General features: G+C 41.7%; 1 protein-coding gene across 1 annotated transcript in view; it reads right to left on the minus strand.

Annotated features, from left to right (window-relative positions):
- ptprt (protein tyrosine phosphatase receptor type T) overlaps positions 1-20,923 on the minus strand; it is a 531,138-nt gene that overhangs the window by 51,865 nt on the left and 458,350 nt on the right. The window contains exon 26 of the mRNA XM_050039413.1: positions 1,986-2,062. Coding sequence (XP_049895370.1) covers positions 1,986-2,062 — 77 coding nt within the window. The remainder of the gene's footprint in view (positions 1-1,985; positions 2,063-20,923) is intronic.

Genomic DNA, 20,923 nt, shown 5'->3' on the forward strand with positions numbered 1-20,923 from the left:
TGAGATGAAAACATTTATCACTTTCACATTGTCATTAAGACCACGTTATGAATATGGCGTTATCTTCACTGATGGGATGTATTGTTTCGGTTTCTGTTTTTTAATTCTCCCCCCACATTTTTTTCTGCTTATGAGAAAAATCTCGTCTGCAGAGACTGATTGAAAATAAGCATTATGTACCAAATTCATTAAGACCATTATTACAACAGTCAGCTGTGAGCTGGGAGATTAAAGTGATAACTGAGGCACCAGGCCCCGAGGGCACAGAGGAAACTAATGGATGGATGGATGGATGTGATGGAAGGATGGAGAGCAGGATGGAAGGATGGATGAACAGATGGATGGATGGAGAGCGGGATGGAAGGACAGAAGGATGGACAAATGGCTGGATGGATGATGGAGAGTGGGATGGAAGGACAGATGGATGGATGGATGGATGGATGGATGGATGGAGGGATGGATGGATGGATGGATGGATGGATGGATGGATGGTGGAGAGTGGGATGGAAAGAGAGATGGATGGATGGATGGATGGATGGATTGAGGGATGGATGGATGGATGGATGGATGGATGGATGAATGAATGGATGGCAGAATAGATGGAAGGATGTAACAGGACAGAAGCACAATGAGAAGGACAAAAGGATAGATTGATGGACGATGGGATGGATGGATGATGTTTGGAAGAATGAATGGATGTATTGATGATGGAAGGGTGGAAGGATGGTTGAGGGATGGATGGAAGGATGGGCGGATGGAAGGACGGATGGAAGGATGGTTGAGGGATGGATGGAAGGACGGGTGGATGGAAGGACAGACGGAAGGATGGTTGAGGGATGGATGGAAGGATGGACGGACAGATGGATAAATGGAGGGATGGATGCAGGATGGAAGGACAGGTGGATAGAAGGACGAACAGAGGGCTGGACGGACGGACGGAAGGGTGGATGGATGGATGGACAGAAGGATTGATGTATGGATAGATGTATGTATGGATGGATGGATGGATGGGTCGACATATAAGGAAAAAAATTGGGAAGGTGAGGGACAGATAACATTTGAAGAGTTACTGATGAAGAGATGGGACTCAGGTGGCTCCATTTGTTGTAGCAACCTTGGCTAATTATGGATAATAGCTACTTTCCTGTTTGATCAGATGTTTACAAGACTGGAGACTTAATATAGGGAGTTTCTTTTATATTTGTATTTTGTTTCGTTTATATTCTATATCATATTATTATTGGGGGCAGCTGTGGCCTATGAGGTAGAGCCATCATCTACCAATTGAAATATCAGTGGTTTGATCCCTGGCCCCTGCAGTTTACATGTTGAAGTGTCCTTGAGCAAGACACAAAACATTCAATTGAGTGTGTGTATCATCATCATTATGTGATGAGCAGCAGGCACCTTGTATGGAAGCCTTGGCCATTGAGGCTGGCGTATCATTGTACTGTGTGAATGGGGGAATGATGCATGTTGTGTAAATGGCTTTGATTAGCTAACCTTCGACTAGATAAGTGCTACACGGATAAAGTCCATTAACCATTTGTTTCTAAAAGGGACCTATTGAAAGAAGCAGTCAAGGGTAGGTTTGGATTCAATGTCTTGCCCAAAGGCACCTTGACAGAGAGCATTCTGGGCACAAATTATCTATCAAAGGGATCAAATCTGTGTTTTTAGTTATTGTTACTGAGCATGTCCCTGAAACTGAAAGTCACTCTTTTACTTGCTGTGTGCAATTGTATTCACATCTTTTTAAAGATAAAAAATAAATAAATTCAGACCTCCAAAGAGAGGACAGTGTGTGAGTGGATCTTTTTGGATCTCACCTACTCAAAGGGCTACTGGGGGGTTAGGACTTTGTAATATTAGAGTGAGGTTTAGGTGGGGTTAGAGCTTCTTACTCTCCAGCCAGTGCATCACAAGCATTAAAGTACAAATGAGCAAGTGTGTGTGTGTGTGTGTCTGTGTGTGTAAACACTCACATCAATATAATTGGCGTTGATGTAGTCAGAGTGAGGGTCTCCGTCCAGCAGCTGCAGTCGGACTCTGGTGTGATCGTCTGTGGGGTCAGATAGCACAAAAATACAACAGGCCTAAAGTTACATTTACCCACAGATCGGAGCAGCTAACTGATTGGATGGGGAACCAGTGAAGAACTAATCAGGCCCAAAGTTAGGTGACTGTCTGAAACACAAATACGAAAACACCGGTTGTTTGTTAAAACTCTTAAAATAACCCATGTTTACAATTACCTACCAATCAACCTGTAGGAAAACACTATGGTACCAGTTCGCTGCTAGGTAACTGTAGCCGACACATTTACAATAGGTCAACTGGAAAAAGGTCCAATACTAACAAGCTGAAAGGGGGCACATCGCCACCTACTGTAGCAGATTCATACACACTTTGGTCAATAAATCAATTCCCCTCCAGTGCCTGAACACTGGGACACGGACTGGAGTCCAATTAGATGGTCTAGTCGAGCTGTAACCATGGCTCCACGTAACTGTGCATGTAAACATACTAAGTGGCTACTTTTGCCCAAAAATACAACGATTCTCTTCCAGTACATTAAACCAAACCAGAAATACAATATCACAAATTATGACCCTAAAATCTGACTAATATTTCACTCACAACTTCTCACTGACTGATTCCATGTTAAAAACCTTCAGAAAGAGCAAACACACAAGGTTTGGTTCGGGATGGTTTAATTCAGCCACTTCATTTTGAATATCTTTTTCACTTCAGTTCATCTTAATTCTATTTAGATGAGCTGAATGGGCGTGACGGAAGAAAAAAAAACAGTAATAAACATTTTGTACTCGACTCCACAATGCAGTTTTGTAACAAATATTATTTAAAGAAGTAAGAGTGATGGGACAAACACTGTTCCCATGACAACAGGTTGACAATGGAGAGTCTTTGATCACTGTCTCTGTTTCCATTCTAGTTACTCTGAAATACGTAAAACCCTCTGCCTCGTCTTCCTGGTGATTGGTTGGCCCAGAAGAGGAGGCTCTCTAAAACTACAACAATGCATTCCACTCTACCTTGAAGCGATTTACATTGCTCTGCGCTGACGTTTACCTCCACAAGTCAATTTGCAAAAATCAGAGCTATGTCAACATGGTTTAAAACCGCACATTCTCTTGGAAAGAACACTTTAGTTTGATGGTTGTTGGATGTTTTAATGTTTTAAAGCACTCAGAGCACTGAGTACTCGAGGTTAAGCATAATTTATATATATATATTTTTTATCTAAAGAGCACTCCATCTCAAACTAACAGTCCCTTTGCAACAAACCTGAGTGACCTGCGCTGCCCACGAGCATGTGTTTTCAGCTGTTAGCTTAAATAAAGTGTTGTGGGGAAAAAGTACAACCACGACTGAAACCACAGAATGTGACGATTGATTTCACGATCAATTGATTGGTTTTGGGTCTGTAAAATGTCAGAAAATGGAGAAAAATGTTGGTCAGTGTCTCCAGGAGCATCTTCGAATGTCTTGTTTTGTGCACAACCCAAAGATATTCAGTCCACAGTCACAGAGGAGTACAGACACCACAAAATATTCACATTAAAGAAGCTGGAAGGAGAGAATTTGTATTTTTTTCACCCTCAAAATATTAATCAAACTGACTTATTGATTATCAGTATAGTTGGTCATTAACTTAATAGTTGACAACTAATTGATTAATCATTGCAGCTCTAGATGTTAGGTGTCACAGGCCTTTCCAGATTCTTTTAAGTTGCATTTAATCTACAGCTCAATTTTTGAATGAGCTGACTAAAAACGTAACTACATTTTAATAATAGTCATAAATCAAAGATCTTGCATACTGCCACATCAAAACATTATATAAGAAATACTGTAAAGGCCAATATCAGGTGATATCTACGAGCCGTTCATATCAGCACAACCATGGCTCAGCATGTGAGCCACTGTCAAAGTACATGTCACCAAAATTGAATCTGCTTTTTTCCCTTTCCCCTTTGAATGTCAATTATTTTGTTCTGTGCTCTAATAGCCATCCATAGTATTAAGGCACATATGGGGGTGACTATGGCTAATGGCAGGCAGTGATTTTGTTTAGTTGTAACGTAGCAACGGCAGGTAATTGCTGATGACGCGGACATGTTTCAGTCTGATTATCTCTATTTTTCTCTCCCGCTCCGAGTCTTTCTCTTTCTAGCGTTGACATGCTCCAGTTCACCCCTCTTATTCTCATTCTCTGAGACATATGAGAGAGGAGGTGGGTGAATGGGAGATGGTATGAAGAAAACAAGAAAAGGAGAGTAGGAGAGAGGTTAAAATAAAGAGGAGAAATTGGCAAGTATAAGATGGAGCGAAGAAGAAAGAGGATAGGTGCTGGGAGAAAAGAGGGCTACAAAAAGGGAAAAATAAAAAAAGTATCACCTGTGTGTTTCTTTGAAGTCACTGAAATGCTAATGCATATGACTTTACTGATTGATGCGAAGCTACAGCAGGGTGGAGCGCTTAAAGCAAGCACGCAGCCAGCTGGCCGCGGTTAGCCTGCAGTCTGTTAGCTGCAGGGAAGACTTCTGAACTGTGTTAGAAAATTAGAGATCAACATTTTTGCTTCAATGCTTTGTTTCTGCTTTTGAAGAGTTTAACCTCCTGAAATTCACAAGTTGGTATAACAAAAGCTGACATTATATATGCTGAAGAGATGTTTACGTGCAACAACGTAACTGCCGGGCCTATAGCTTTCCTCTTACAATAGCCGAAAAAAATCGTTTTGTACAGGCAGGCCTTTGTAAACCCACTTTGAATCAAAGCTCAGATTCATCTGTCTCAAAAGAAATGCCTTGAAAACAGAGCTTTTATGTAAGCAGATTTTCTGGAGGGGGGGGGGGTCAATGACTCATAACTTTAATTGTAGCTCATTTCTGCTCTGTTTATAGTGGGATTAGGGCAATCATTTTGTCAAGTAGGCGTTAACAGTTTTTGTTTGTGGTGAATATCTTAGAAGAGGTGTGTGAATCTTCTTTTCATGGCTGTCACAAACCGAGGATTCTGGTGGAGTAAAAATAGGAAGTCGGAAGTAGCGGAAAATTGCAGAGGTTACATTGAACCCTTTAGAAGCCATCCAGATATACTGTAGGTCTGATGAAGACTATGAGATAGAGTGGAAAGAAGGAGAAAAAATGTATATAAACAGATCCAATATTCATCTAATGTAGATAATGATTAATATTATCATGATAAAACAACACATCGTCACATATCGTCACTTTTTCAGAGGGCTTTTACGTCTAATCTTAAGTACTGTATCATAGGCAACTGGACTTGCTCGAGTTTCTTGAAGATGTCTCACCTCTCATCCAAGAGGCTTCTTCAGTTCAAATGGACTGGTGCAGAGTCGCAGGCTGAAACGTTTTCAAGAAACTTAAGCAAGTCCAGTTGCCTGCGATATAGCACTTAAGATCACCATGACCTGGATGACTAAGAATCCTCACCAACATCTCAACAACTGAATCCATCGGCTGATGAAGATCATGATATGTGGTTGAAAGCAAAGTGGACCTTGTGTTTATTTATTTTTTTTTATTTTTTTTGTCAAACCTTTGGATCCAGTTCACAACCAGGTTTTAGACGGCATGGTTACTGATGCTGAAGTCTGCCTCTGGCACCTCCTTTCCAGTCACTGAGTTATGAAAGAACATGAGCTGGCTGGTTGGGATTGTTTCGGGTTGACATTGTAGTTTGATATGTCTCTCAGCCAAACCACACCAGGAATTTCAGGCACCATGATCACTTAATGTGACATACGGACTATCCTGAAAGTCATATCAGTAGGGATGTCCAGCCTGTTCGCATTCTGAAGTCGTCAAATATCACTGCTTTGTCAGTGGCATCAATGTCAAACACCTGACACCAAAAGCCACCTTTTGCGGCGGTGCAATACGCTGCCGGGTGGTGTATGTTTGTAATGCGGCCGGACTTTACACTGTTAGCGGAGATGCTGCTGGTAACACGGTATTAGAAGGAGCTGTGAAGTTCCTATAGGTAGGGTAGGCTGGATGGGTGGTGAATGGGTCCAACAAACCCTGGACTTTCATCCAGGAGCCTGGTGTATGAACGTAGAGCCAAACCTTGATAATTTTTCTAAACCCATGTGCTTTTGTTGATGTCCCGGTGTTGGTTACAGCATACTGGAACAGTGCATAACCTAGTGTGTAATATGTACATGTGAAAGGCCAGTGACAAAGCTGCGATATGTGACGACTTGGGATGTCAGTTTCGGTTTATTTTGCATTGGACAACTTGACATTCTTTAACCGGTAACTAACTGGTTCATTTTTAAGAAAAAATGCAGAATGATGTGAAATAAGAGGAACCAGGGCTTGACATTAAGTGTTCAGGCAAGTGAAGTGCCTCATGCAGCGGTCCAATTGACCTATGGCTAAGCCCTGCACTCAAACGCAATGAGCCAATCACAGTGCATATAGCCATTCCCATACACTCGGACATTCTCTGCCTGAACGTTCATTGAAATGCGTTACAGAAAGTCAGTTTCGTTCGGTTTTATGAGCTTTTTCTCAGATTTGAAGTTTAAAAATGGTCAAACGGTGTGCATGGGGTACATGCAACTCTGACACAAGGTATCCTGAGAGGCTGGGCGACCAGGTGTATTTTTTACACTTTAAACCACATCTCAACCGAGAAAAGTGTCTCCTTTGGATAAAGTTGTGTGGTAACGTTAGACCACAACATCAACTCAACGTGAATAAGATTAACAATGATGTCTACATCTGTTCTAAGGTAAGTCAACATTGTGTTTGAGGCAACATATTGTCACTTTGCTGGAAAGAAATATAAAGTTATCTTTAACATCTCTAGCTAACGTTAGCTAAAGTTAGCCTAACGTTAGCTCCTAGCTGCGTTGTTCATCATGTCACCTTGTTTGCTGGGAGTTCATTAGCCTATTTTGTTCTAGTTTTGTACTTTGGTGATCGTACATCATTGTTAGCTGTTGTCCAAAGGGCTCTAGTTAAGCTAACGTTAACTTCTGGAGCTTAGCTTCATTAACTTATCTGTAATGGCAGAGATAACAAAGGTTGGCAAACGTTATGCTGAATGATTCAGTGTAAATACTGTAGCACCAAACTAGCGGAGAGACACTCTTGGTAAAGATGGTAAAAAGGCCGTTATCCTTTTCTCATATTCTGAGCCAAATATCCTTTTCTCATATTCTGAGCCAAAAACCTTAACTTCAGTGGCACTTTAACTTGCTGTCTTTGACGGCGATGGCAACGAGATGCGGTTCACAAGCATACGCTGGGACCTGTAAATTTTGGCTTGTAATTTAAGCTTTTCATCAGCCTTCTCAATAATAAAATGATTAATATATCCCTCCAATGCGTAGTTTAGGCCCTTTTGGTTTCTTCTCAATGACATCTGATTGTTATGTCTCCAAAAATCATCAATTGCCTCCTGCAAAATGCCGTGTACTGTGACACCTGCCATAGCGCCGGTCACTGAATGTTGATAGTTTGTCCGAGTGAGTGGAGGGGGGCGTGGCTTAGCCATAGGTCAATTGAGCAAGAGAAAAAATAAATGTGATGTCTGATGTAAAGTTATCAGAAAATGCATGAGTGCATGAGTCTGTCTCACCACCAAGAGTCTAACAGAATTGATGAGAATTATCTAAAAAACTGGACGCTATAGAAGTCAAATCTTCTATAGCGAAAATTACTAACATTAAATATCTATGGAATGTTGCATGTGAAAGAGACTTTCCTTTTTGCACAGAAGCTAAAGCCAGCCATCATGCTGTTCCAACAAGGACTTTAGAGTGATCGTATTCCTTTCAGAAGCTTTGTAATCCAGCCTTAAACTGTGATGTCTTTTTTGGGACTTTGTAAAATAAATCCATTATGTTAAATCCAACACTGAATGTCTGTGATTATTTATCCGTGTTGAACACAGTCATTGTTGGTGTTAACCATCCCTCCTAGCTGTTCATAATGCCTTTGACGACCAATCAGAGGCTGCGTCTGTGGCAAGTAATGGGCAAGTGGAGATGTGGTAGTTCCCTCCCAGAAGTTACATCATGGAGCTGCTGGTGTAACACTGGTGGCAGCTGGTCTCTCCCAAGCCATTACAGGGTGTGTGTATGCAAATGAACCCATACACTGACATGCTTAACTGGTCAAAAATATTCTCTGCGGTCAACCTATTAAGGTTTAACCACTGACATCGCTCCTGTGTTCCCTCTGGGCAACTGAGGCACAGAGCCCTGATAGTCAGAGAGGCCTACGACATGTCTCCTTCAGTTTCTTTCTCAGGAGTTGTAGTAAATCACTTACAGGCCCATCTCCACACCTGCATTTTCTGATACACTATATGAACACCACTAGCTGTACTGGCGCTGAATAATTTCGCAGAATATAAATCCTTAATACAAAATAGCTGCATATAATACTGAGTCTTGCAATGACTTCCCTCCTTGATTATCTTTTCTAGGATCACCTTGAGGAGAATTATTTGTACAGCTTCTATCAGAGTAATTTTCCAGCTCTGGCTGAGAGGCAACAATGATGGCAGCATGACTCCACTCTGCCGGTACAAGATACTGTCATCAGCTATCAGCTCACCCACACTCTTACTCACAACTCTCACACACACAAAATATTTCTCCCTCTTTCTCTCTCTCACACACACACACACTTTCTCGGCATGTAAAAACAAACACTACAGGGGGCAGTCTGCCAGCCTTCTGCTCTTTCTCTTACTCTCTTTTCCTCTTCTGACTTCTACCACTTCTCCTCCTCTTTCTCTGTCTCATCTGCCTCTTCTTCCGTTTCTTTTCCCATCTGATTCTGTCCACCGACCCTCCCTGCCTCTGCTTCTCCTCGTTTTTTTTCCCCCTGCCCTGTCTTCCTTCATTTACTTTTTTCTCATCCTCTCCCTCTCTCTTGCCCCATACTGTCTCGCTCCTTCAGACAGCAGTAATTACACAGTGCTGGTGTCAGAGGCTGTCATAACACGAGAGCCACCGATATGAGGCTGGAGGGAGGGAGGGGCCTTTTCCACTTGCCCAGGGAGGGGAGCTTCTAATTGGGCTAAGATGGCAGGAGGTACTGGCTCGCAAAACACTGCAGATCTGGACGCAGGCCACGGGTTTGAAGAGGCTGACAGGGTGTGTGTGTGTCTGTGAATAAGTGCGTGCGTGAGTGAGTGAGTGAGTGTGTGAGTGAAACAGAATTATTTCTTTTTTTATATAGTCTATGTGTGTATATATGCATGAACACATATTACAGGAAGTTTAAGACCGATCTTAGCATTGTGACATTAGATACATATTAATGATTTTATAAGAATGGAATGGAAAAAAAATGTCAGCAATATGCGCAGTCTAGTCCTTCTATACCTGCAAAAGGGCTCTGACACCAACGCGTTCTCATTTCAAAGTCGTCAGATACTGCTGTTGGGTCACTGATTTCCGCATCAGACACCAACAAAAAGAAGCCATCTTTTCATGGTGGTATGATATGCTGCCCAGCAGTGTCAGTTTGAAATGCCACCTGTAACAACGTAATATAAGGAGCTGGAATGTCCCTATAGGGCAGGCGGAGGGGGTGGTGAATGGGTCCAGCGACACCGGACTTTCACCCAGGAGCCCAGTGTTCATTTCCAACATGAATGTTGAGCCAAACCATGATGTTTTTCTCTTAACCTAACTACTTTTGTTGCCTAAACCTAACCACATGTATGTAAATACGAGGCATTTTAGCGACGTTTATTTTGAAAGAGACTGTATGCATCTAACAAGCAGAACCTGTACATTTCCTGTGAAAGCTGAAGTGTATTTTGAAAAGACACAATGCATGTAACAGGGGTGAATCGACACAGCGTCCTAGGGTGTAAGCAACAGATGCAACCAGGATACCTAGCATGTCATATGTAGACGTCCAAGTCCACTGACCAAGCGGCGACATGTGACGAGTTGGGAGTGAGAATATGCTGTCGACACAGTCAACCATAGGATCCTTCTAGCTAAGTTAATGGCCCTTGGTATGGACGGCACTGCTCTAAGCTGTATGGTTTCTTATGTGTCAGGAAGGGACCAACAGTTTGAGGTTTGTGGGCAGTTGTCGGAGGCTATGCCAATCACCTATGGGGTGCCCCAGGGCAGCGTGCTGGGTCCTCTGTTCTTTTTGCTCTACATAAATGACACGAAAACGGCTTGCATTAGTATTTTATTCTAATATGCAGATGACTAGGCAGTGCTTGTGATGCATAAAGATAAAGGCGGAATGCAGGAAACATTAGTTGATGAGCTCAGGGGTTTAAAGACCTGGCTATCAGACAACAGGCTTCTACTACACCTTGGCAAGACCAAGTCAGTCTTGCTTGGTTTAAAGCCTAGGTTAAATATGAAATTTGCGTTGGATATCAAGATAAATGGAGAAACTATTACATCAAAGACCTCTATTTGCTACCTGGGTTGTGTCCTTGATGAGAATTTGGTCTAATTCTGTTTAATTGTATCAGCTGCATCTATGTTTTTATCTATTTTATTAACCTGCCACCTGTTGCTGCCTTTTGGCCAGGTTGTCAATGTAAATGAGAAATAGTTCTTTAATTACTTATCTGGTAAAATGAAGGTAAAATAAAATAAAATACATTAGGGAAGAACTCCCATGGCCCTACAGATTTTGGGAAAGGTAAATACCAGAACTAGATACCTAGCCAGGAGGGACAGATTAGCAGATAGGGAATCCGTAAGGCTGTTGGCCTCCCTCTTTGTCCAGAGTCATTTGGACTATACCGTTTATGGTACTGGGGCCTTAATAAAGTCTTGAGACAACAGCTTAGAAGGACAAAAAAAAAATGTTGGCAGGTCTCATTTTTTCAGCTCCCATGGCTTCCAGATGAGGATAGAGCACATCATATCCAACTTAATATGGTCCACAGGACTGTAGAGCCCGTAGTTACCTCAACAATTACTTTAAGAAGTTAGAAGATGTTCATAATCACAATACTAGAGCTCACCTGAACTTTTACAGATTCAAAACCATGACGTTAAAGTTTCTTTTACCAATGCCGGTGCTAAGGAGCGGAACAAACTGCCTTTTACAATAAAGCCTTTGTGAACAATGTTCAAACACAGGCTGCTAAATAACATCTTCACATGAGGTCAATGAGTTTTTACAAAAATATGTGTGTCGGTGTATTGTTGTTGCTTTTGATTGCCATGTGAATCTATAGATGGGCTGTTGTGCTGGAATGTGGTGCATTGTGGTCCTATGTCTCTTGTACTGAATGTTGAATGGCTGTCTCCATCTTGTTTTGTAGTGAAAGGACTGAACATCAGGGACCGTGATGAAAATAAGTCCTGGACTTTGTTGTGTTATCCCTTTTTTTTCACTACTATATTTGAACTTTCGTCAAATCAGCTAAACTAAAATGAACCACAAACTCAAAGTTTGTAGTGGCTCAAAGTTTTAATGGTTGAGTGCTATTTTTGGGAGCCAGCATATGATTGAGGGCTGCACAGGAAAAATGTGTTTGCAAGTTGTCCACAAAAATCTCTAACTTTAGCTAACAGCACTAGCACTGATGACAGAACATAATTTGTTGCCATGAAACCAGTAGCTTCCTACAAGTTGTCATCCCTAACCTGACAGACGCTTGTTAGGGAGGCAGAGTGTGATGCAGTCTTCTTGTAGTGTATCAGATGTAAGCTGTTGGAAGTTAAAGAATTGAAATAGACAGCAATTGATTAAATTATAGTGCATGTATGTCATGTTGTGTTCTGGGCTGCAAAAAATGTCTCTAGGGACCACCATTAGCCCACTGGCTGCACTTTATGCGACAATGCTTTGAAGCAACCACTTGAACCTGATTTTAAATAGGTGTCCTCAATCCAAATCCAAATACAAACCTAATACTAAAACCAATAGCACACAAAGTTGTAACTATATATCTGTGGTTGCCAGATCCCTAGTTGCCAGTTCTAGATCAATATACTTGAATTATTCTCAATCCTGTCTCCTAGATCTAGATTTAGATAGATATATCGAGCAGATATGTGCACTCAGGCTTATGCTGGCATCTGCAGTGCTGGAGTAACAACAAAGTCATCAGAAGCTGTGGTGTCCAAGGGCGAAGGGTCACGAACCCATTACTCATTAATGAGCTCCACTCCTCTGCTGAGTCTCCCTCTCCTCATAACCTTGCAACTCCCCCCTCCCCTCTCCTCCCCACTCCTCTGCTCTGTACACGCTGCTTTTAGTTTGGTTCCATTTCTCTCTCTAAGCCTCATCTTTTTTTTCTCCCATCCTCTCCTCTCCCAAGTCTTGCCATTACCCCGGCAGCCACTGTAAAAGTTTTGTTGGGGAGAACTTGTTAACGTGAGGGGTCCAGAAAAGGCCAAACAAAATAGACTTCTGTGTTTTTATCTTGGAGAGATTCGCAGGGGCAGCCGAATGCAGCAGAGAGCTGTAATTTGGAGACATCAGATCAGATTGTATGTACTGAGAGCTTGCACACGGCCACCGCGCACAAATAAATAGAGAAGGAGCCACCGGTGCCTAATGACTGCTGTCAAAGCACAACAGCAAACAGGAGCCGCTGTATTGGTTGCTCTTAAAGATCAAAGGTCATGATGAGGTTTCATATCACCAAAAATAAGACCCACACAATATACTGAAATATCTTAATTGGAGCAGGAGATAATCTATGGAGTCATTATGCTCCAGTCCCATGAATATATTGCCCTTTTATTGCTTTATAAGGCCAGTGTCTACCCCGGATTGTTCCCGCTTGATGAGGCAAAAAGACATTCAAGAAGTACTTAGGTTATATAATGCTGAAATCCTCCACTGAAAACAGTACTAATGGAATTCTTCCATCCCCTGTGGCCCAACTCGGATCATATTTGGAAATTTAAATGATCTATGACCTTTGCTGAACTGTACGTATCAGAGACGAGCAGGGCTTTTTACTTCTCTAATAAATCTCTGCCTCAGCTTTCTTAACTTTACTTTTTTTTCTTCTTTCAACTATCCTGGGATGGAAAATATTACTTCTATCACTACAATGGGACATTTTCTTTAGATATTCATATGTAGCATAAGGGTGTTTGGGATTTTCACCCCCCTTACCCTAAACATAAACTGTATGTAAAGGACAATGTGTCTTCACTTACTCCCACTGTACAAAAAAAGGCCAAAATATCCCAGATACAGCTGCTGCCATTTTGCACTAGCCACATCATTTGGAGTCTGTACAGTAGCTTACAGTAGCAGAGTTCCCGCCCAAACACCTGTCTCACGATCACGAGCAGCGCCACTGATTGCGTGCACACTGATTGGCACACATACAGTAGCTGTCAATTAAAACCAAAAAGAAAAAGAAACATGCGGCAGCTTGATAAGAACTACCTGCAATGACAAAAATCATCTTCAAGAAAATTTTATTTGCCATGTACTTTGATCATAAGCGGGACTTATGCTTGTGTGTCAGCTCTATGCAGAGCCTACGCCAGAGCCTACGCATATGGCCCACACTATTGTGAACATTCATACTTGTGCCGTGGTGTGTCTGCTGCAGTTAAACCTCCAAAACACCAGTCGGTGGCGGGGTTTCTGAGTGTTGTAAAGTTTAGTTGATTCGAAACACACATTAAACATGGCTTAATAGGGACAATTCCAAACACAAGTACACAAACCAGCTTCATTATAACTCGCAGCATTCACAGACAAACACTTGTCTTTATCTGGACACATTTTCCCCACAAATACAACATGCTAATGTTTTTAGCACAACCCTATGGCATTTTACATTGTATAAATTAGCCTAGCGGCTAGCAGACTTTTCCCTTACTTATATGAAGCCAGGAACAACAGCAACATTTAACAAAGGTAACAACTGTCTTATACTAAACACGTTTTCCAAACAAACCTAACATGCTAACGTTATTAGCACAAGCCTATGGCATTTAACATTGTATAAATTAGCCTAGCGACGAGCGGAGATTTCCTCTGCTCATATGAAGCCAGGATAAATCACACACAAGACTTAAAATGTTATTTTTGTGGAGGCTTTATTGTCTTCACAATTTATTGTTTCTTATCTGTGAAATTAAAGTAAATAAAAGCTTTGTTTCCACTGAGGGAAATGGTTTCAGCTCACAGAAACAAACATGAGGTCTGCGTCGACGACGTGTTCTAGGGAGGTGTAGCTCAGGCTACAGCGTAGAGTACCGCATAGGCTCTACGTCTGTGCAGGGCCTATGCAGTATGTACAGTGTCTATTTGATGCAGAAGTATAGATCCTGCATTAGTTTGGCCCATGTCCCATCTGCTAACATGGATGGGGCAGGGTTTATGTTGTATAGTGCAGCCAGCCACCAGGGGGCGATCAAGACATTTTGACCTTACTTTGAAGTAGCCGTCATATCGCCCTTCTTTTTCATAGTCTATGACCCTAAAAAAGTGGTTTCCCCTAACATAATTTATTATTTATAATAATTCATTTCATAAATTGTGATATGAAAGCCAAAGATATAACGATATTAAACAGCATTATACAACAGTTAGTTCCGACCGAGTAATTTGATTGGACGAGAAGCATTCCGTGAGTGCTGATATAGAGTATAACATCACTGGGACTTGTAACAGTAAAATCACTCCGCTCACAGGTGTTATAAATATAAATACAACCGTTAATTACCCAGCTGTCACACTCGCTTCATTGACGCAAATTGACACTAGCGTTACACCAAGAAGATGGATATTTTCCCCAAAATTACATTTGAATTAAATTATGAGTGGTCGTCAGGAGAGGACGAGGAAAAGGTGTGTTTGTGTAACATCAGTCGACCTTGACAAACTGGAGAGGAGCAAAAATGAAGTGAACACGGTCAGGAATTATCAATGATCATCTGATGAGGTACTGATGAGGATGAGGATGAGTGGAAGCTGAATCTGGCCGTGCCAACATCCAAGTTTGCCAGCGTTTCATCAGCCGAACTGGACGAAGTTACACAGTTGCAGATCAATGTAAATACACAGTAGGCTAGCTTGTGAGTTCCTGGCGTGTGTGCTGCGTTGCCTGGCAACAGACCGGGGGAATTGTTTTTTTTCGTGGAGCTACATAACATACTACTTAAATAATTTATTTCATCACCTTTTGTTAACATTCCCTTACTCAGCATTGCTGTTTAAGCTGTTGTTGAAGGCTGAGGCGGCCTCGTGCCTACGACCGAATCACAGCCGTGACGATATACAGTACAACATCACTCCCTCTCGTGTGATATTGCTTAAGTATGACAAAGCCTCTGTGGTTTGGGAAAAGAACTTGGCAGTCAAAACATAACCTGACTGAAACTCCGGTGGCTTAGGTCTTTGTTTGCAAGAGCACTGGACAAAGTAATTGCTGGGTCACTGATATCAAACAAAAACCTTAACAGCCTCCTGCAGATAAATTATGGTCACTTGAGCTATGAAGCAGTTAAAACCTCTACTTACTGTCGCTTTCATGTTACATTGTCTTTTCAGCTGCCTGAAAATAGCAAGAAAGTGTAACAGAGCTTACTGTTGGAGAGAGAAGAATTTAATGCTTCAATATGGCCATTAGGTTTTATTTTACAATGCTGGAGAGGGAATAGGCCAGATAATACAGTATCATACAGTGGTACTGCTGCAGATTAGATGCATGATGGGAGATTTCTGACACTAAAATACTGTTTCACACACCCCCTTCATAAAAAATAAACCCTCTGCCTTTGATTATTTCCTGCAATGTTGATGGAGGTTTATGGATCATTGGCATTCACCGGTCTAGGATATGAAGCACAATGTCATTGCCTTCATTGCTTGTCACTCAAGTGTTTAAAATGGCATTAGCCTGATACTTAAAGGCATTTGGTGATAGTTGCACCTCATAAAGCACCAGTAATTACACTTACATGTACAGAAACATAAGGAACAAAGGTTTAAAACACAATCTAGCACTCTAACATGACAAGTTCCTCGTTAACACCGCTGTAAACAGGCATAACTCTGTTAAATGTCCACATAAACAGATGGAGCTGGTGTTTCACAGAGCCAAAAAAAAGCGCTCACAGTAGCAAGCTGAAAGTGCTGAACAAGATGTTTTACTCTTCTATCCTCTCCTTCCCTCTCAGCTCCTCTCTTCTCCTCCTCCTCCTGCTCTCCTCGCCTCCTTTTTCAGTAGCCACTAAGCAGGGATTGTGTCTGTCACAGATATACTTAATCAGTTAACTCCCTATGGAGCTCAACTCACTCACGGCATACACTCCGCTGTCAGCCCGGCTCAAGGCATTAGGGAATTTAATAGCATGTGTGATTGAGTGTAAGTGTGTGTGTATGTGTGAGACGGAGTAGCGTGTTAAGTGTGTTAAAGTGTGTCTTTCTCCGTTCGCCCGTATGCTCGCATGTTCAGGAACATCTATAAGATGTGTCTTGAAAGGTTTTTTTTTTCTGTGTGTCTGTGTGCAGTTTTGAAAGTAGTGCTTCAATGTTCAAGTGATGTGTGTGTTCCAGCATCACTGGAACTATGTATGCAAGTGTGTTTGAAGCCCTTCTGTCAGTTTGCATATCTGCATGCATGCGCATCTGTGTGTGTGTGTGTGTGTGTGTGTGTTGGAGGGTATTATAGTGTGTAATAGCCTATTAAGAGCAGAGCTCCCTGCAGCTGATGTGTCAAACAACTCAGAATGTTGTCGACTTATGCACACACTTGTACACACAAACACACACCTCAAGATGCTGTTTCCAGCTGTTTGAAGGCTGCCTGGAGTAAACGAGAGAGAGAGCCAGAGAGTTGAATGAGAGGGAGAGGAAGAGGAAGGTGGAAAGAGAAAGAAAAGCAGCTTCTTTACACTTTAAAATTGCAGCGCTGAACTAAATCAGTGTATCGTGACACTAAACTATAGCAGGTGTCACTGAGGCTACGGAAATGTGTCTGGCATCCATTTTGTCCATGAGAGACAACTAAACAGCAGGACTGTACCAAATGTTGTTTTTTAACATTCAACGCTTCTGTTGAGGTTTTCTAATGAAGCTTTGAATGTCTGTTGTCATATTTTGTGGCGTCAGCACCCAAAAAACAAAAATTCAGGGGGAAAAAAATCCTCAATTTGAATAAAGTAACTCACCATTAACTTAGTCTTTTTTTCTTACAAAATCAACTTTCTTTATGGAAGAAATGTAATTCATGGTTACATTTATAGACCCTTTTACTGTTAGTAAACAGTATGAGGTTTTTTGGTGGGCGGGGCCCAGCTGGAGGCAAAACAATTCGCAACAGACATTAGCTAGTGCTAGCTAGCAAGTTCTGTTGGCTTGTTTTAGACAGTGGAGGAAGATGATACGAGTGGTGGGTTTAGAAATACTCATTCTGAGTGCTAAAGCACACTCAGACAACACAACACAACAGGGCTCTGATTTTAGTGTAGAGCGTCGGACTAAATTTACCAACGCACCATGTCAGGTCACTCACTCACCGGGACCGCCAGTGTTACTTGAATAAGTAAACACTGACCAACGGGACCAGACTGGCCGACCCGTATGCTCTCACTCAGTGGATGGATGATGTCACAGGAAGCCAATCACACAAAGGAGGACCACACTTGCAGTTTTCCCCAGTTTGTTTTGCTATTGAAGCTAACGTTAGCTAATGTGCTAAAAAGTTAGCATTATGGAGAAATCCAATATTCCTCTTAATCCCTCCCCAGTTTCTGATGAGGTGGACATGATAACCCTTAATACACAAAACATTATTCATCCCTACAACAGGAAATACTTTTTCCCTAACCTGATATGAAGTGTGCGCTGCACATGTGAGCATTTTTGATGATGGCCTCCGTCCAGTCCTTTGGTCTTATCACATTTAACCATAGCTTTCTTTGTGTTGATTGGCAGTGGCGGCTGGTATAGGAAAAAATTTAAGACTCCGTCTATTCTGGCTCTCAATAACACAACGAGACCACATTTTAAGACTCCTCTGTAGCCTACAGCCCTGTGGTGACGAGTCGTGTTTTGCCTCCTGCTAACAAACTGATGGCATTGTGACGTAAAGGGTCTATTCATTAATCAGACACTCTCTATCCACACTGAATCTGTTAAATATGCACATCTGTTAAATCATGTAAACAAACCACTGTACCTATCGGCTCAAGATAAGACTGAAGATAACATACAATACAGCCAACAGCAAGTTTGCTGTTATTATTGATGGCTATTTATCAGACACTTTCAGCTCCCTGGCTAATTTCCTCAAGCCAGCTGCCACCTTATTTAGGTTTTTGGTATTGTAGGAGGTATCGTACAGAAAATTCCTTATTTAAACTTTACAAAGCTGTTCCTCGTCCACTGTGGAGTTGTTGTTTATGTACACAGGTATTGGTAAAGATCTTTAGCTGATCCAAACCCAGAAATACTACCCCAAGTTTCTATGCCTTCATGAACCCATCAAGCTGCAGTTTACATCTGTCTGTCAGATTCATTTGTAGCCATGACAGTACACAATGCTACAACTATGGATGCTGCTGCAATGAAGCTACAAATTCCAAAACATGGATGCTTCACACCCATCTTCACCCTGGCTGCACAGAAGATCTATACAATCACCACAGTTTCAAGGTGGACACCGAAGATTAGTGTCACCAAGTCCGTATCCAACCAAATGTTTCCCTATAGCATGAAATAATGGCCAGAAAAGTGTTTTGGCAGAACATTATGATTTCAAAGTGAAGTTGACCTTTGACCTTTTGGATGTAAAATGTCATCACGTCATCATTTTATCATATTTGTGTGAAATTTTGAGGTCACAGTGACCTTGACCTTTGATCACCAAAACCTAATCAGATCATAATTCAGGTTGACGTTTACGCCAAATTTGAAGAAAGTCCCTAATGGGGTTCTTAAGATATTGCATTCACAAGAATAAGATGGATACAAGGTTACACTGACCTTGGCCTTTGACATATTACCACCAAAACCTAATGAGTTCGTAATTGAGTCCAAGTGGACGTTTGTGCCAAAATTGAAGCAACTCCCTCAAGGCGTTCTTTTTTTTTTTTTTTTTTTTGCATTAACTTTAATAATCCCCAGGGGGAAACTGGATTGCCACCATGGCCAACATACAGTACAACAACAAGACATAGACAAAACATACATATACAACAACGTCACCTAGGAGTGCAGTGGTCCAATACAACAATAGCAAAATGACCAGAAAAAATAAATAAAAAAATAAATATTAAAAAGATTAAAAAGAGTACAAATTTGTACTCTTTTTAATCTTTATTTATTTATTTATTTTATTTTTTTTTTCTGGAGATATTGCATTCACAAGAATGGGACAGATGGACTGACAACCTGAAAACATAACGTCTACGGCCGCAGCTCTCCGGTGCAGAGCACAAAAAGTAAATAACAAATTAGGAAAGAACAAGCAAGTCATTTTTTTTAATGTCTCCATCTGAAACACCTCAGCACCTAATGAGCCTCTGGTCACAAGAAATATATCCTGTTAGCCCTTCTTACAGCAAATTATCTCCTTTCCCACTGACCAATTGACACTCTCTCTTCTCATTAGTGTCCCATTTCTGATTGTCTGAGGAACATCCTCTCCTCAGTCTAATGGCAGTAAGTGTTCGCCTGCAGCAGGCCATTCACAAGCCAGACAGAGAAGGAGAAGTTATCTGCATATAAGTGGTTGTATGATAGCACACAGCGACTCATTAGGTATATGAGAAGTGAATTAGAGGAGCCTGGCTCAGCTTGTTCCTGAGTGTCATCTTTCCGGTCAAAACACAGAAATCTGAAATGAGACTGTCACAACAGCAGCTTGATGATCCACTTTACTGGCTTGTTACCGCAGGGGTTTAGGAGAAGGGTAGGTGCTCTGACAGAGGTCTAGTCGAACTGGATGGGTGGCTAAAAAGAAAGTTAAAATCCTTCTTCAGTGAGTATCTTTGAAATGTCTAGCCAGCAGTACATCTCATTAATTCTGATTCATTCATCAACAATCAATTATCACACACTGTTAACGATCACAGCTTGTCATTATCAGCTATCAACGAATATCCAATTGACAACCCCCTGAAGTTTTAGACACATGAAATATAATCACTTGTAATCTTCCACCTTCTAATTAAAACTACAATCATTGCTTCCCTCCACCACCTGATGCTTTTTTTTTGGTGATAAACACCAATTGTTAAAAATCAGCATCAGAATTCTGCATGTATTGTTATTGCTGCGTCTTTGTTACCCCCAACCGCTTCTGAAGAGGAACAATGATTAACAGCAATCACCGTCAACAGTATCAATAATACCGCCGCTGGCGTTAAATATCAGCCTCATTATCACCATTATCTGTGTGCTTCCCTCCCGCTGGGAGCTGCAACAGAAACCACTCAGTCATCTGGTGGTGGGGGTCTGGCAAACATAATCAGTCTTTTCTTGAGAGTCCTTCTCTTTCTGTTTGAGTTTTTTCCACTATAGAGAAGATGTCTGTCATAACTATAATTTCTGAGGAGAGGAATAAACATGGTAAATAGACTGTAGTTGTATAGTCTTCTGACCACACAAAGAGCGTTCACCCATTCACACACACAGGTGGCCCAGGCTACCATACAAGGTGCCACCTGCTTCTCAGTACCATTCATACACACTCACACACAGATGGAACATGGTTGTGTATGGTTTGTGTTTGGCCCCTTAGGGTGCTTTCAGACCTAGGCCTCTAGTTTCCCGCCGCAGCGCAGGGTGGCGCAGGGTGGCGAACCCCGCGCAGAGCTAGTTTCGAGCAGCGCAACCCGAGGCGCGCTCAGTTTGGTAGTTTGGCAGACCGAGGTGCGCTGAGATGGGTGTGGCGGCGCAGCAGGGGGAGGTGTCGACAGATCCAGCTT

This window comes from Epinephelus moara, chromosome 24, assembly GCF_006386435.1.
Source record: "Epinephelus moara isolate mb chromosome 24, YSFRI_EMoa_1.0, whole genome shotgun sequence".
NCBI lineage: Eukaryota > Metazoa > Chordata > Actinopteri > Perciformes > Serranidae > Epinephelus > Epinephelus moara.